Source organism: Crotalus tigris, unplaced genomic scaffold (assembly GCF_016545835.1).
Source record: "Crotalus tigris isolate CLP2741 ecotype Arizona unplaced genomic scaffold, ASM1654583v1 scf7180000024424.1579004, whole genome shotgun sequence".
NCBI classification, from domain to species: domain Eukaryota; kingdom Metazoa; phylum Chordata; class Lepidosauria; order Squamata; family Viperidae; genus Crotalus; species Crotalus tigris.
In genome coordinates this window covers 869,813-885,622 of record NW_024100591.1, presented here as the reverse complement: position 1 = coordinate 885,622, position 15,810 = coordinate 869,813, and the positions used below count along the sequence as shown (strand labels likewise).

The 15,810-nt window shown below is 36.3% G+C and overlaps 1 protein-coding gene across 3 annotated transcripts in view; it reads left to right on the top strand.

The window, feature by feature from the left end:
- Positions 1–15,810, top strand: part of SLC15A2 (solute carrier family 15 member 2) — a 112,070-nt gene that overhangs the window by 88,962 nt on the left and 7,298 nt on the right. For all 3 annotated transcript variants that reach the window (XM_039330135.1, XM_039330136.1, XM_039330134.1), the window contains 4 exons: positions 847–893; positions 8,160–8,270; positions 11,349–11,445; positions 14,880–15,026. In XM_039330135.1, coding sequence (XP_039186069.1) covers positions 847–893; positions 8,160–8,270; positions 11,349–11,445; positions 14,880–15,026 — 402 coding nt within the window. The remainder of the gene's footprint in view (positions 1–846; positions 894–8,159; positions 8,271–11,348; positions 11,446–14,879; positions 15,027–15,810) is intronic.

The following is a 15,810-nucleotide window of genomic DNA, read 5'->3' as shown; positions in this document are numbered from 1 at the left end:
TAAAGTTTTAATTGTTAAGAGTAACTTATATATTTATCTCTTGCCCAACTGTAACCCCAATTAAATCAATAATTTTATTCATTGGAGGCAGGGAAGCATACAAATTCAGTTAATCTCCAGTTAACAATGACAATTGGGACCATGATTTCCATCGGTAAGCAACACAGTCATAAAACATGACATCATATGATACGTTGCTTTGAAATTCTGGCACTTCTGGCTGCAGTCATTATATGAATCAGCATGAGTCATTAAGCAAGGATGTCACATGGTCACCTTCCCCATTGACTTTGCTTGTAGGAAGACAGCAAAGAAGGTTGCAGATGGGGAATGTGAGATTGCAGGAGGCTGCTATAATAAGTGTCATTCATTCATCACTGTGTTGTAAGTTCAAATAGCCACTGACATGTGGTTGTTAAACAAGGACCATTTGGTACTGAATCATTTTAGAGGATTGCCTTGTATAGAGTGGTGTGAAAACTCAACCCATGTTTCATAAGGCCATCTGCTTTTGCCAATATAGGACTAACTCAAAACAGAGTAACACATATTGGCAGAACAAATTTCCCATTATGTGTGAGAAAGTAGAGGATTTGGGGCACATGGGGAAAGTATCTCACTTGCTACATGCACTAAGGAGCCCCGACAGCCTTTAATATCTCTTAGGGATCTTTCTAATGGAGTTCAAGCCACTTACAATTTGATATAAAGCTTCTTGAAAACATCTCCCTCCATTTTCTAGGTTCACATTCTGGACTTGTGTTTTTCATTATGGATTCTTTGGTAGTTAGGAAGCTTTCATATAGGCAGAAATTGTATATTGATTTTCTTTCTCTTTGGTTTTAGATTGAAGACATGCAGAAAAAGCCATCAGAAGGAATGGCAGCTGTGAGGTGTGGACTGGCTTTGAATATTGGGGAGGGGGTTTTAGATATAATTCCTCAGCTTAGCAGAAATGATTAGCTTCTCTCAGCCAGAGGTTGGGCTTCGTCAGTGCATTTTAAGAGAGAAAAATTGTAATTAGGTGGTAGTTATGTGTTTGCCCTGGCTATATTCACTGGCATAACACATAACAAGTTGGCACACTAAGGAAAGAATATCCTTATGTTGTTCAAGTACAAGCTAGCTAGGCCATCATCTGCTGGGAATAGTTAATCTGATTCTTATGTTGAATAGGATAGGATTCAATGTCTTAACTGAATAACCCTTTTCAAATGGCCTTCTGTGTTTACTTAGACAATCGTCAAAGAAGGGACCTAAACCAACAGTGTAGAGCCAATATCCATCTATAACTTGCTAGGCTGCAGATCTTAGCAGCATAGCCAGTGTGGTGAGAATTATTAAGCACCGTAGTATAATATTTCAAGGGCCACACATTTCAAGAGCAGTAAATACAAGCTTGTAATAATTGCAGGGAATGGCTTGAAACAGCTCTGAATAGAGGTGTTACTGCCTGGAGTGTCCATGGCGGACAAGGTAGCAATATGCACTGAACAATTCAGGGCAACAATCTCCAAACATCTATGCAGCGTGTCACTAAAACCATACCAGCTTCTATATTTGTACCCTGTACCTTAGATATTGATTCAATAATTAAGTGGTATAAATACATGTATTTGTTGGGGTCTGGTGGGAAATTCTGTGTCAACTGAGCTGCAGCAAAAGCATTCACCACTTAAAGGATTCTGGGAGAAAGCAAACTGAGGAATACTATCTTATCCAGACAATAGTACAGATGATCCTACCAACTTTCCAACTAAAATCTAGTTTAGACCAGAACATCAGAAAAGCCTTCTCCTAAGTCAGTAGTTCTCAACTTTCTAATGCCGCGACCCCATAATACAGTTCCCCATGTTGTGGTGACCCCCAACCACTTATACATCACCGGGTGTCAGGGGCGTGGCCAAAGAAAAGGGGAAAAAATGGCGGACAGCCTTGTTTGGCGACCCCCGTGAAATGGTCGTTCAACCCCAATTGGGGTCCCGACCCACAGGTTGAGAACCACTGTCCTAAGTGCTTAGAGACATGGACTGCTTCTATACTATCTATATTTCTGAAATATATCTATCTCCATATATCTATTTCTATCTCTAGACATACATGACTATAAGGTATAAGGATGAGCTCTTTTTTCCAAAATAGTCTTTTTTGTCAAAGTTTTGATCTGTTTTACTTTGTTATTTTTTTTAAAACCTCCCCCTAAAGTTCTGGAAGAATTTCAGGCCTTCTGGAGAAGATATCCAATAAACTGGCCTCACATCTTTATTATAAATAAATTTTGGGTATAGAGTTATGGTCTTCATAGGTTGAACTTGGTTTTATGTTTTGAAGGAAGCTATAGACCTGAAATTAGTTTCCATGCTTCCTCTCTTAGCCTCTTGTTTCTTTCATTCACTAATATGAAAAAATAATAAAATGTGTTGCTGAACATTCGGAGGGGGACTGTTGAAAAACTGACACCCCCTCCCTTTCAAAGGATATCTAGTTTACTGCACCACCTCCAGCCCTGATTTTGCCATTTAACAGATAATGTAAGAATTTAGAAGACCACTTCAAAAACTCCTATCCCATCAAAATAATATACTTTACATGCCAATTAGTCCTAAAGAAAGGGAAACAAGTTTGCCATATTGCTGATAAATTTCTTTATTAATTCGTATGTCTCTGCCATCTGCCTTGCTGTTAAACTGATTAACCAGATCAAGTTTAGTGCAGGCAACTTAGGTGTGGAAGGAATTAATGAAGGAAAGAAGATACCTTTGAGGTTTTAAATAATGGTAACAACTCAAATCAATGTATTGGAAATTTATCTTCAGCTGTTGCAGTAGTATCCTCCCTAGGAGAATATCCTAGCAGCTTTTGGTTCTGTATTTTCAATAGAAGAGAAAGAGAGGACAATTCTCAGAGAACAAGACTCAACTTCACAGACCTTTGCCAAAAGGTTTTATAAAGATCTAGATCAGGGGTGTCCAACCTTGGCAACTTTAAGACTTGTGGACTTCAACTCCCAGAAATCTGGGAGTTAAAATCCACACGTTGTAAAGTTGCCAAGGTTGGACACCCCTGATCTAGACTCTATTTTCCTCCAGTAAGAAGATCATTCCCCAACCAATGATAACAAAAGATTTCCCAGAAGCATTTCCTGACTATGTCAAAGATTCAGAGCTTCTCTGCATAATTCATTTTGTTCTAACATTATTGAGAAGACAATAACTAGGAGGAAATAACATATGATCAAACAGGGATTGGAAGAGGAGAAAGAGAAGATAATTCTATTCCCTTCCTTTCTTATTGTGTGAAAGACACCCAGCAATTTTTGGATTTTGGGAAATCTGATCTTGAAGTTTAGCTATCTATCTCAAAAGCCAAAACTGCTCTGGGGAGCCATTGTCTGAATAAATAAATGCATAAACCTTGCTGATTCCAGATTATTGGGGACAATATGCTGACTGTAAACTGCTTAGAGAGGGCTGTAAAGAACTGTGAAGCGGTATATAAGTCTAGGTGCTATTGCTTTTTTCTTTCTACTGAGTCTTGCCATCAGTATTCTAAAATCCCAAATCCACTTCTGGATTATCAAAGATTCCACTGTGCTACAAATAAAACAATCTCTGATCTTTAGAAATGGGCAGCTCCAATTAGCAGCCATTAAACTGTTACATACCATACCTTTTACAGGAACAGAGCAACAATTTGTAATCATTACCCATTTGCTGATGCTTGTTCAGTCATAAGGGAAAAGAAGATAAGATCATTCTTCTTGTAGAAGAAAGGAGAAAGAGAAGGAGGGGGGGGGTAAGAATTCCATTTTACTCAAGGTTCAACAACTAGGTTGAGGCCTTCGTACTTAACCCTACTTTGGAGATTTGGAATCCATAAGAGAAGGCGATGAGAAATTTCATTAAATTCTGCCAGCAAGTGACTCATCACTCCATTATAACGTACACTGACCAACATCTGATTTATGAGGTGTCTTCTCTTTCCAGGTCTGTTATATATATATGATCCTTTAATTGGCAAAAGGAATAGAGCCTATGAACTGGAGAAGAAATCTGACATAAGCAGAATTTTCAGGCAGCCTCTCTCTGCTCAGAGATCATGGGAATTGGCCGAGCACTACAACAGAGCACTTTGATGGCCTGTCAACAATGATTTAATTGCATCTCTGCCATGCCTTGCTCATGCTGTGCTGTCTCAATATGTTGGGTGTCAGGTTTGATAATCCATTGGCCATACCTGATGGGGAATTACTGAACGTGAAGCCCAACTGCATATTGTCTGGAGGACAATAATTTGGGGAAAAGTTACTTTATCAAGTGTGGGTATTACTGCAAAATATAAGTCAGAACTAATAGGACCCTCCCCTGATAAACTAAACTTTAAGGGATCAGCCTCTTAGGGTTTAGAGATCTACATTCATTATTTATTTTTGTTTAATTTATAATTAAGCTTCTAGCCTTCCAGTATAAGAAGTTATCTGGGTAGATTCTCAGACTTAATGAAGGACGTACATCAGAAAATTAAATACAACCTGGCATTGCCTGTTCTTTCTCTGTTGTCCGTGTACTGTTCAACTGACCAGAGACCATCTTTATAGAGATTTGAGCTGGCATAGGATGAGCTGCTGAAGAAGAAAGATTCCTAATCATGTCCAAATCCATGTTTCAGATGATCTTCCCTTCCCACCCTCAATAAGAAAAGTACTTCCTGCCAAATATTCCTTACAGAACATCACCATTTTACACGTGTGTGGTCACATTGTATGCACACAGACATTCTTTCTCCTGACTGGATATTTGTTGGTATGCGTGCTGTTTACATTTTCGATATCAGCATATTATCCAGGAGCCGTCTTTTTTTCTGCTGACTTTTCTCAATTAGCTAGATTTTTCAAATTTCTTCATATATATATATATAATTTTTATTAAAACTTTTCAACAAGAAGATAAAAGCTAACACAAACTAATAGTAAGGGAGAAAAAAATAAAAGAAAGACAGAAAAGCAAAAAAGCACAAGAACAGAAAAAATGTTGAGGAAACAGAAAAAAAAAGAAAAGAAAGAGAAATAAAGGAGTAGCTTCTTCTTCACAGCAAAATACAAATATATTTTGACCTTTCCAAAGTTACATCATATTAGTCTTCTTTCTATAATCTTTCTATAATCCTGTCTAATCATCAAAACCATAAATCACAAGGTCATTTTTTTTCATTTTTGCACAAAAAGTTCCCAAGAGTAGATAATGTCTTTTCCCTAATTTAAGAAGTGAATTTATCCATTTCAGCAAAATCTGTCAACTTTGTCAATTCTGTCAAGCGGTTGAGTAGTTATGAGTTCTTTTTTTTATTTTTTAAAACAACAAAACATAACACATATACACACACAGTGTATACTCCTCCTTTTTTTTTAACAGCAATTTCGTAACGGTAGTCTTCTATTATTTACATTCCCCCCCTATTCTTCTTTAGATATATTTTTCCTTGTTATCCCATTGTTTCTTGTTTACATTTTTCTTCCTTCATACTACCGCATACTAAAAATAATACATATTATTATTACTATACATTATTATACACACATTTTCCACTTTTGACTTTCCACATTTATTCTCCTTTATTATTTCTAGTCTCCAACCAATCATACCACTTATTCCATATTAGATAGTACTCTGTATATTCCTGTTCTTTTATCTCTTTTGTTAATTTGTCCATCTCAGCACAGTCCAGGATTTTTCTTATCACTTCTTCCTCTAATGGTATATTCTCATTTTTCCAGAACTGTGCGTATACTATTCCTGCTGCCGTTGTTATATGTAGAATTAAGAACCCATATTTTTTTACTATATTTTCTGTTTAAAATACCCAGCAGAAAGATCTCTGGTTTCCAGTCTATGGGTTGGTCTATTATTTCTTCCATCCATCTTCTTATTTTAGTCCAGTATTTTTTCGCAACTGGGCATGTCCACCATAAATGATAATATGTTCCATGTACTTTTTTACATTTCCAACATGTTGGCGAATTGTTCTGGAACATCTTGGCAAGCTTTGCTGGTGGAAGATGCCCTCTGTAAAACATCTTCAATTGATTTTCCTTGAATGCCGCTGACATAGTCAATTTTATGTTTATTTCCCATATTTTTTCCCATTTCTCCAATTCTATATTATATCCAAAATTTTTTGCCCATCTAATCATTGTGTCTTTGACAACCTCGTCTTCCATTTTATATCTCAATAGGTATTTGTATAGACTGTTAATTAATTTTATTTCTGTTCCATGTATAATTTTATCCAATTCTTGCGGCTCTTTTTGTATTTCATATAATTTTTTGTCTGTATATTTAGATTGAATTTGTGTAAATGTCCACCAGTCAATCTCTCTACCTATATCTTGTTCCAATTCTTGTTTTGTTTTCAGATTTCCCTGTTCGTTTACTAATTCCTTGTATCTAATTATCTTATTTATATCCAGTAGGTTTGGTTTTTTCAGAGCTTCTGTTGGGGATAACCACATTGGAATTCTTTTATAATGTTTTTGTTTTATTTTTTCCCCAAGTCTGTAGCAATGCATTCCTAACAATGTGTCTTTGAAAGTATCTATGGATTTTATATTTTTCGTCCCACAGGAATGCACACCACCCTGCTTGCAAGTCATGTCCTTCTATTGTTAAAACTCTGGTATTTTTCAATTCCATCCATTCTTTTAGCCAAGTTAGGCTCAATGCTTGATAGTATATTTCCCACTCTGGTAATGCCAATCCCCCTTTATCTTTCATATCTTGCAAGAGTTTTAATTTAATCCTGGGTTTTTTCCTTTGCCATATAAATTTGGTGACCAATTTATTTAATTCTTGAAAGAATGTTTTCCCTAGTTTTATTGGAATAACTTGGAACAGAAATAATATTTTGGCAATATATTCATTTTGACCATAGCAGTCCTCCCTAAAAATGAAATTTGTAGATTTTCCCAATTTTCTAAATCTTTTTTTATCTGGTGTAATATTTTATCATAATTATCCTCCTTAATCGAGGAACACTTTGCTGTATACCAGATCCCTAAATATTTTATTTTCTTAGTTACATTTATCTTTGTTTTATCTTCCAGTTCACTTTCCTGTGCCTTTGTAATATTCTTATTGATCTTAAGTTCGTCTACCTCACCGAATTCTTCTATTTTTTTAATCAATTTAAGGCTGGTTTCTAATGCATCTTCCAAAATGAATACCAAATCATCAGTGAAGGCTTGGACCTTATATTCTTCCTTCTTAATTTTTAAACCCTTTATTTCTTGATCCTCTCTGATTTTTGTCAGAAGTATTTCTAATGATAAAATAAAGAGAAAAGGGGAGAGTGGGCATCCTTGTCTTACTCCTTTGGTTATATCATTTTTTTCTGTCATTTCATCATTTATAATTACCCTAGCTGTTTGTTTAGTATATATTTTCTGAACCATCTTTCCAAATTTTGTCCCAAAATCCATATAGTGCAATTGTGTTATAATAAACTTCCAATTCAGATAATCAAATGCCTTCTGGGCATCAAGAAAAACCAGTGTAGCTTGTCTTTCAGGATGGACTTTGAGTAGTTATGAGTTCTTAATGTATTGATTAAGCTTTCATTCATGTCCTCCAAAAAAAGAATGTTGGGTTTTTATCACAGTTGAGTCTCCTGGTATTGAGTGTAACTCTTAAAACCAGGAGAATGGTTTTAAGGAAAACCTTTCTAACAGAGTGAATGTTGACTTAACGATTAGAGAAGAATAAATACATAATGATTAGAGAAGAGTCATAAAAGAGAATCTTGTTTAGTCTTCTCTGTCTCTCTGTCTCCCCCTCTCCCTCTCCTGTCCCTCTCCTCCTCTCTCCCTCTATCTCTCTTCCCCCACCCATAGGTTTTTTTCTTAATTAATGTTCTTCTGAATGTTTTTAGATAAGACTACAAGCAATTTTCACTTTCTCCCAAAGAAGGGCATAAGCTGCACTATCTTAATACCTATATAAGGATAGGAAAACACTTGTCAGTTTGTGGACTTTTGGTTGGCAATCTTAACTCAAAACCTGAGATGTAGATGAAGCCCTCATTAACCGTATGCTTCCAATCAATTATTGGATGCTTTCTTTTGCTTTATTTCTTTTTTGTCATGATGAAATCAAATTTATTTACAGGTTCATTAATACCTTGGAATGGGATGTCAACGTCACTCTTGGTGATGAGGAATTCACCACTGTTAACAAAAGCTATGGTGTTTCAGAGTACAGGATCTTGCCAAGGGGAAGGTGAGTGTGAGAAATTCTGAGAGATAAGAAATAAGTAGGAGAAATTAATGACATTTAAACCAGTAAAAGGGAGAAGAGTTTGTTAATGGATTACATCATAAACAGCATCTCAGTCCAGGCTACAAAAAGTCTGGAAAGAAGAGATTCAAAATGTTCTGAGGCTGTGCCTTAGTGAACTCTCTAAGAGTTGGCTGAGGGTTTGTACTTCATTTTCCAAGATTACTCTTATCCTTCTTGTATTAAAATTCCTTATTTAAGTCTGTGTATTTCTTGCTTCCTTGTTTATGCCCTGTAAAATGGGACTTGATAGCATGATTCTATGAAAATTGTTATTGAATGTTTCCTGACTCTAATACAAGTTCTATTTTCTTACTGGTATTGTATCTTGGACTTTGATTAATACACAACAGAAATGGAGAAACACAATTTCTATTTAAGAGCTTCATTCACTCAGAGATGATTTCTTAGAAGCACATTTCAAGCAAAGCCAAACTTTGTAAGAATAACCAATCCATGTTTGTAATGGACTGTGAGAATAACCTTGGGGACTGGAGGAAAACCCACAGCCTAAATATCAATCTGAGAAATGAAATCCAGAGGAAATGAATCCAAAGGAGGGATGGAGGTGAAGATAGTATCTCTGAAGAAACATTCTTTAGTTGCCTAGAAAGTAAAGGCCCAGGAGAGGAGAGATCCTTTCAGACTTGCAAGAATCTGTTACTATATGCACAGGTGTCAAACTCGATCATGTCACATGACATATCATGATGTATGGTGACATTTTTGCCTTTGTGGAGCCGGGGTAGGCATAACCTGTGTGTGACTGATCCAGCCTGCAAGCCACCAGTTGGACACCCCTGCTGTATTGTAACCTTCAATAAAGGGAGTATTGGTACTCATGGTTTTGGTTTCTTGAGAAAGAGCTGACAATTTCTGATATCCTTCTTTCTTTGTCTCTATATCCCAAACATCAGGCTGTAGGAAAGGGACAGATAATTTTTACTACAAGTCTAATTGCTTGCAGAAAGATTTCAAATTCACCCAAGGCCTGCATGAAGCCAAAGTTTGCCTATTCATGCTAGTGTGGGAAAAATCAATTTTCAGATGAATCGAACAGTTGAGACAAAAAGAATGTGCCCTTGCAAAATCTTGTTTACAGTGGTCCATTGTAAATTTTTATTAGAAGATTCCCATTGCAACCCTTGAATCTCTAGATGCAAATATTTTTTTCTATCTAAGATCATTGTTCTTTGTAGATAACAGAAGGGCAGGAAGTAACCTGAGATCTATTACATTATGCATGCATTATTTCCCCCTCTTTTCTGAAATGTATAAATATGAGTGTATCTCTTTGTCTGCAGGGGTGTGTGTCACTTTTGAAGGAGAACCTCCAGTATGTAAAGTCTAAGAAATCACACCAGTGAGCCTTGATTATTTGCTTAGGGTCCTTCATTTTGATTCCACACTAGAAATATCATTTTTGGTTCTATTTATATTCATACTCACTTTTATAACTCTTCATAAATGAATGGCTATAGGCTCTAGGGAAAGAGAGTGCCGGAAAGAATCTGTACATTTAATAGATGGTCTTGCTCCACCAAGGCAATAGTCTTCTTTTTACTTGTACATTGACCTTGATAAATGATGGGTAAAGCTAAAATAATTGGGTAGATAATGTGAGGTCTCAAACATCATTTCCCAAAAGTCCTCTTGGTTTTAAACATCTGGAGCCCTCTTTCCTGCTTGGTATAATTGCTTGGTAGTTATTACTGAAGATAAATAGTTACCATTTATCTTCCAAAAGGATACTTTTACCTGGTGTCCTCCACCATAATCCTGGCATGTGATAGGGACCCTATAGCCTATAGTTTCCCTAAGGCCATCCAGGTTCAAGTCCATCCTCAACCACAGAAGCTCACTGAGCAACTATATATATGGACTTCCTTAATCATCAATGTATACATGGAATATCCATGAATTATCTTGCACTAAAAAGAAATCAGCATGGTTAGAAAGGACAGGAAGAGGGTAAAGCCCAGACTTTAATGTCCATACAGATCATCATAATTTCAGCACTGGGTATATTCATTTAAAAGAAGTAAATAATACAAAATAACCTCTAGAAATCACCAATGTGCAAGTGCACTGTATTAGATAAATACTCTGTTCTCCAAATAAAACAGCAGCTTCATTTAGAATCATTTTTTCTAACATGATTTTCCTCCAATATGTCAAGTATTTTCCCCCAATATGTCAAGTAATTCAGTCTTTCATTCACACGTGATGAAAATTATGAAGATTGAGGAGAGACTTTGCGCTACAATTCACTGCTTCTATTTACCTTACCCAAAGAAATGATTAGGATGTACAGGAAAGGATATTGAGTATTGGATTCTTTGCAGAAGGCTACAGGGCTAGATTTTCTAGCTGATTGTGTTCGTCATTATAATCCTTTTATATCTGAAAAGGGAAAACAAGAGAGATTGTGCTGGGAAAAACATTAAAAAAGATGAACAGATGTTTTGTTAACGTATATCAGTGGGGGTTACAATTGTCCTTCAAAACTGTTGCCCAATATCATTTATCAATGTTGCTCTTGTTTAAGTCTACTAAACAGAGATGCTTCTAACTAAACCTATGACCACTTGCTTGCAAAGCATTGAACTATATTATCTTCCTCTTTCTGAGATAAATGTGTCTGATCTACCTACCTAGCTACTAAATATTCTACTACATTGATAGAGCGCCTGTTATACTTCCAAAGTTGAATTAAAATTCCCATCAGTCCCAGACAGCATGTACACTGGCCAGTGGGCTGGAATAACACTAGAAAATAGAGGATTTTATGTCACCAGGATACTGGGAAACAAATAATTAAACAATAATGGCAATTTAGGGTACAGTGTAAAATAAATTCTGATCAATAACCTGGTTCCTAAGAAACATAGCACATACTTATTATAGACTGAAAACATGTCCCCAATTATTCGTTGTTCCCAATCAACTTAAAGATATTTTTTAATGGCTCTGCCTAGGAGAAGCTAACGAGGGACTATTGTTTTTCCTTTCCATATTAAGGTACAACAATGCAAAATTCCAAATGAGAGCAGAAGTATCTGCCCTGAAGCTTGGCCTTCTAGATTTTGGAGCTTCATACACAGTTGTCCTAACACAAGTAAGTTTTTTTTTTAAAATATATATGCCTTTTCTATTTCAGTATAAACTCTTGTATTCAGTCAGCTACTGAAATAAATCTATTTTGCTTTCTCCCAAAAAACATATGTATAAAATTGGGCTGCAAAAAAATGAGACCTTCATAGTATAAGATTTTTACACAAACACAACAATTGATATACCAAATGTTAGGAACTTCTAAGTCCCATAGAAATCAGAATGAAAGAGGCTATACACACACACACATACACACACACACACACACACACACACACACACACACACACACACATATATGTTTCCTAAATTTTTGGATTGCTAACAAAGAATTAAGGGGGACTGGGATAGCTATTTCGAGCTGATTAGCTCTCATCAGCCAGACATACCCTTCTGAGATTCAAACCTGGGTTTGTCAGCTGTAGATTCATCTTGAGTGTTTTTTTAAACGCACCCTGTCAGCCCAAATGTGGGAGGAAGAAATCTTTTGTCTGTATCAGCTCAATCTAGAGCCATCCACAGGCAGCAGTCGCTACTGCGACATCATTTGTGCTTCCTAAATTTTTGGATTGCTAACAAAGAATTAAGGGGACTGGGATAGCTAATTCGAGCTGCTTAGCTCTCATCAGCCAGACATACCCTTCTGAGATTTGAACCTGGGCTGCTTGCATGTTAGGCAGCTGTGTTGACCTTAAGCCACAGGCTCTTTCTCACTTTGTCAGGAGGGAATTATATATATAATTCTCCTGCTGTCATTGGATGAAATTCTTAGCACATTTACTTGAGAAGGCATCAAGTGCAGGTCAAGTATGATCATGAGCAAATGTATAGATTCGTTGGCTCCAGACTCATTGTTTTAAATATATCATTTTATGGCGCAACACTCTCAAGAGAAATCACAATGGTCACCCCACTATCATGTTCAGAATATTCTGAGAAAATTCAGATGACAATCATTACTGCATTACTTTGCCTTCATTATTTAATTTTCAGCATTGGCCTTCTGATTATTTCTGTCTCTTGTGCTGCGTCATTGTAAGATCAAATGGATGGGCCCCACAGGAAGCATTTGGAAGGCCTGGATGATAGCTTGACCAGGGCCTTTTCAAACTTGGCCGCAACCATGAAAAATATCAACTTATTTGCATTATGCCTAAACTTGCTCTGCCATTAATAGGGAAGGCATTAGTTTTTATTTCTTTGGTTGTTTTGTTGATTGAATTGAAATATGTGGACTAGAAAAAAGAATGGCACATTGGGGCTATGATCCTTTCTCTAGCTAGGAGCAAAACCCACTGGGCATAGCACAGGAGGATTATTTTCTGGATAAGTATGCACTGGATTGAGTTACAAACTTATAAGTTTATGGAAAAATAAACAGCTCGAGGAACAGATGAATGGATAAACACATGGGTAGCTAGATATAATAGAGTCTCCTTCTTGTAATAGGAGAATTCAATTCTGGCTTCAAACAGATGAATATAAAAAAAGAGGGAAAGATGAGCAAAGGCTACCTGGCAAAAATTAAATTTCCTCCTAGAAATCTTGTGGGTCTAACAAAGATTGTCATCTGTCCCTTTTTTTTTCTAAATATTTGATGCTTTATTATTTGTCATCTAAAGCTTTCTAAACTGCTTCCAGCTTCTCAGAAGAGTATTTGAGGCTGGCCAATCTCATCTTCTAGTTGAAAATCAGCCCCGGTGCTTTATTTGAGCACTTATTCATTATTGATAGAATTTACTGTTGAGATCTGGCAAACAGAGCCTTTTATTTCAATAAATGTTTGCCAAGATCACAGAAGAAACCCCCAAAACCATGTACAGTATAAGACTAGGCAATCTGACATTCTATATGAAGACTATAGACCCAGGTTTGAAGCATAATGACTTTTGTTTTTTAATATGTCAGGATTTAGATTTTCTAAGTACTCTTGGAACCAAGCCCTGCAGCCAATTGTTGGATTCCTAAGTAAATCCATTGATTAGGGTTAGTCCCATTGAAATTAATTGAAATTTTTAAAGTCTTGAAATATGGATTCAAGAAAAGTCTTGACATGAAGACTATCCTTATTTTGAAAAATGACCTTGGGGTGCAGTGGAATTTTGTACCTAACAAGAGCATCAAGGAAACATTATTGAATCAACTAAAGAAACCTAAGCTAAAATGATGATCAATGCAGCCTTGGGGCATCAACTGAATGAAGACATATTTTTTTACTGGTTGGATTCTCCTGTCAATCAATTTCACTTCAGGTTTCTAAAAGCTAGTATTATGCAAGAGGGAGAAATATTTCTCGATACACTTTCTATACACAACACCTTCTCCAATATACTCAAATCATTCACTTTTATTTCCCCTAAGCTCTGAAGCTCTAAAAGCTTTGTCTTTCATATAGAGAAATAGATCTCTCAAATTGCAAAAATTAGATATTTCATACAGAAATTGTTCCCTTGTTGGACATTAGCTTTCTAATACTTTACAGAAGGTGCAGTGTGAACACATATTATACACATGTGACCAATAAAAGGTTGTTGGATTCTAAGTTCTATCAATGATCAAGGATAATGGGACAACATCTGAGAGAAAGCCTATCCCATTCTGGTGCATTCATTATTCATTCATAGTAACTATCTGTGTTGGATATTGAAACAACATTTACCTGCAAATAATCATATTCTGGGCAAAAATTTGAAAACTTTTAAGTAATTGCATTTTAATTTTTGTAAAGTTATGTGCATTACACTCAGAGGAAAGGGGAATCTAGATTACAAGACTGTGATTAACCAAGAGTTCATTAGCATATCTCAGGACGGTAAAATGCTGCCACTGATGCCATTTCTGATTTGGCCCATTTTTAATTTTCTCTTCGCAATATTTCATTTCATTATATATCTGTTCTTATCATTTATCAAATCACTGATTTTATCCAAAGCTGCCTGCTGTAATTAATTGCACTCTGCTTGTAGATCTATTGTACCTTATGAGGTGTGCACAAACGAGCAGAATGATGCACATGGTGTAGCAGTTTGGATAACCCATAGAATATAAATGATTATTAGTGTTACTACCAATGACCCACCTTTTTGTCAATTCCAAATTTCTTTGGAAAGGATTTCTGACATTTTCCCACAGCCTAATGAGTAACGTAATTACTACTCAACCTTTTTAGATTTTAAGAGAAACCTTGTTGTCTCTCCCTCTTTGGTGATTAAGAACATATCATAAACAATGATACAGCTTGCCGGTAAAAACTTAATTTGCTAATGCTTTTAAAATGATTTTATTTCAGTCCAACCAGCATAATTCTTCAGTGAGCCCAAGAGGAGAGCCCTGCTATAGTTTTAAGAATGAAAGCTTTTCCCCACTGCATTCTAACATCTGCATTAACTTGGACTGGCTATTCCATCATCAGTATGTCTTCTTTTTCCTTCCAACCAGATTTCTACAGAGACACTCCAAGCATGGAAGATAGAAGATATTCCAGCTAACAATGTCCATATTTCATGGCAGATGCCACAGTATCTGTTAATATCTGCTGGGGAAGTGATGTTCTCCATTACAGGCCTTGCCTTTTCTTACTCCCAGGTACAGTTCTTAGGATTTCATACAAGGAAGACATCCTGAATCTAAAGTCTTTAGTAAATAAGAGGCCAAGACAAAACGTTGCAAAAGGTTATCTGCCAAAAACCAAATCCAAAGAGATTAAATGGCAAGGTCAGTGCAGTTTGCACCTCAGTCCAGGCCCCATTTAATCTTGGTGATCGGTGAAAAAGTATGCCTGAGATTATGGCCTAGGTGCAGTGTTTCTCAACCTTAGCAACTTGAAGCTGAGTGGACTTCAACTCCCAGAATTCCCCAGCCACCTTTGCTGGCTGGAGAATTCTGGGAGTTGAAATCCAGACATCTTATAGTTGCCAAGATTGAGAAATGCTGGCTTAGAAATCATAATGCTCATGTCTCTGTCCAATATTTCTTTCTGAGAACAAGACTGCTCTCCTCGGGTGATCTCTTTTTATTGAAGATTGGGGCAGAGAATCCCTGGGCCAGCCATCTGGTGACACTGCCAGACTCTTATGGGTTGGGGGAAGCAGTCTCTGCCGATCAGTCTAAGTACTGCTTTTTGATGATATCTTTATCAAAGCAACTGGAAATGCTTAGTTATAACCAGTATGGCATGTTACACCTCCCACAAATGTAATGCTAAAAGTCATATTTGATTTCATATTTCTAAAAGCAAAAAGGATTTGAAGTTAATTGTGTGTTTGAAAAACATTTCATAAAACATAGTTGTGACCCTGAGGCTAGAAATTGGTCCTCTTCATTCAATACACTTAACCAAGTTAAATATATTGTGGAAACATCATCCTAA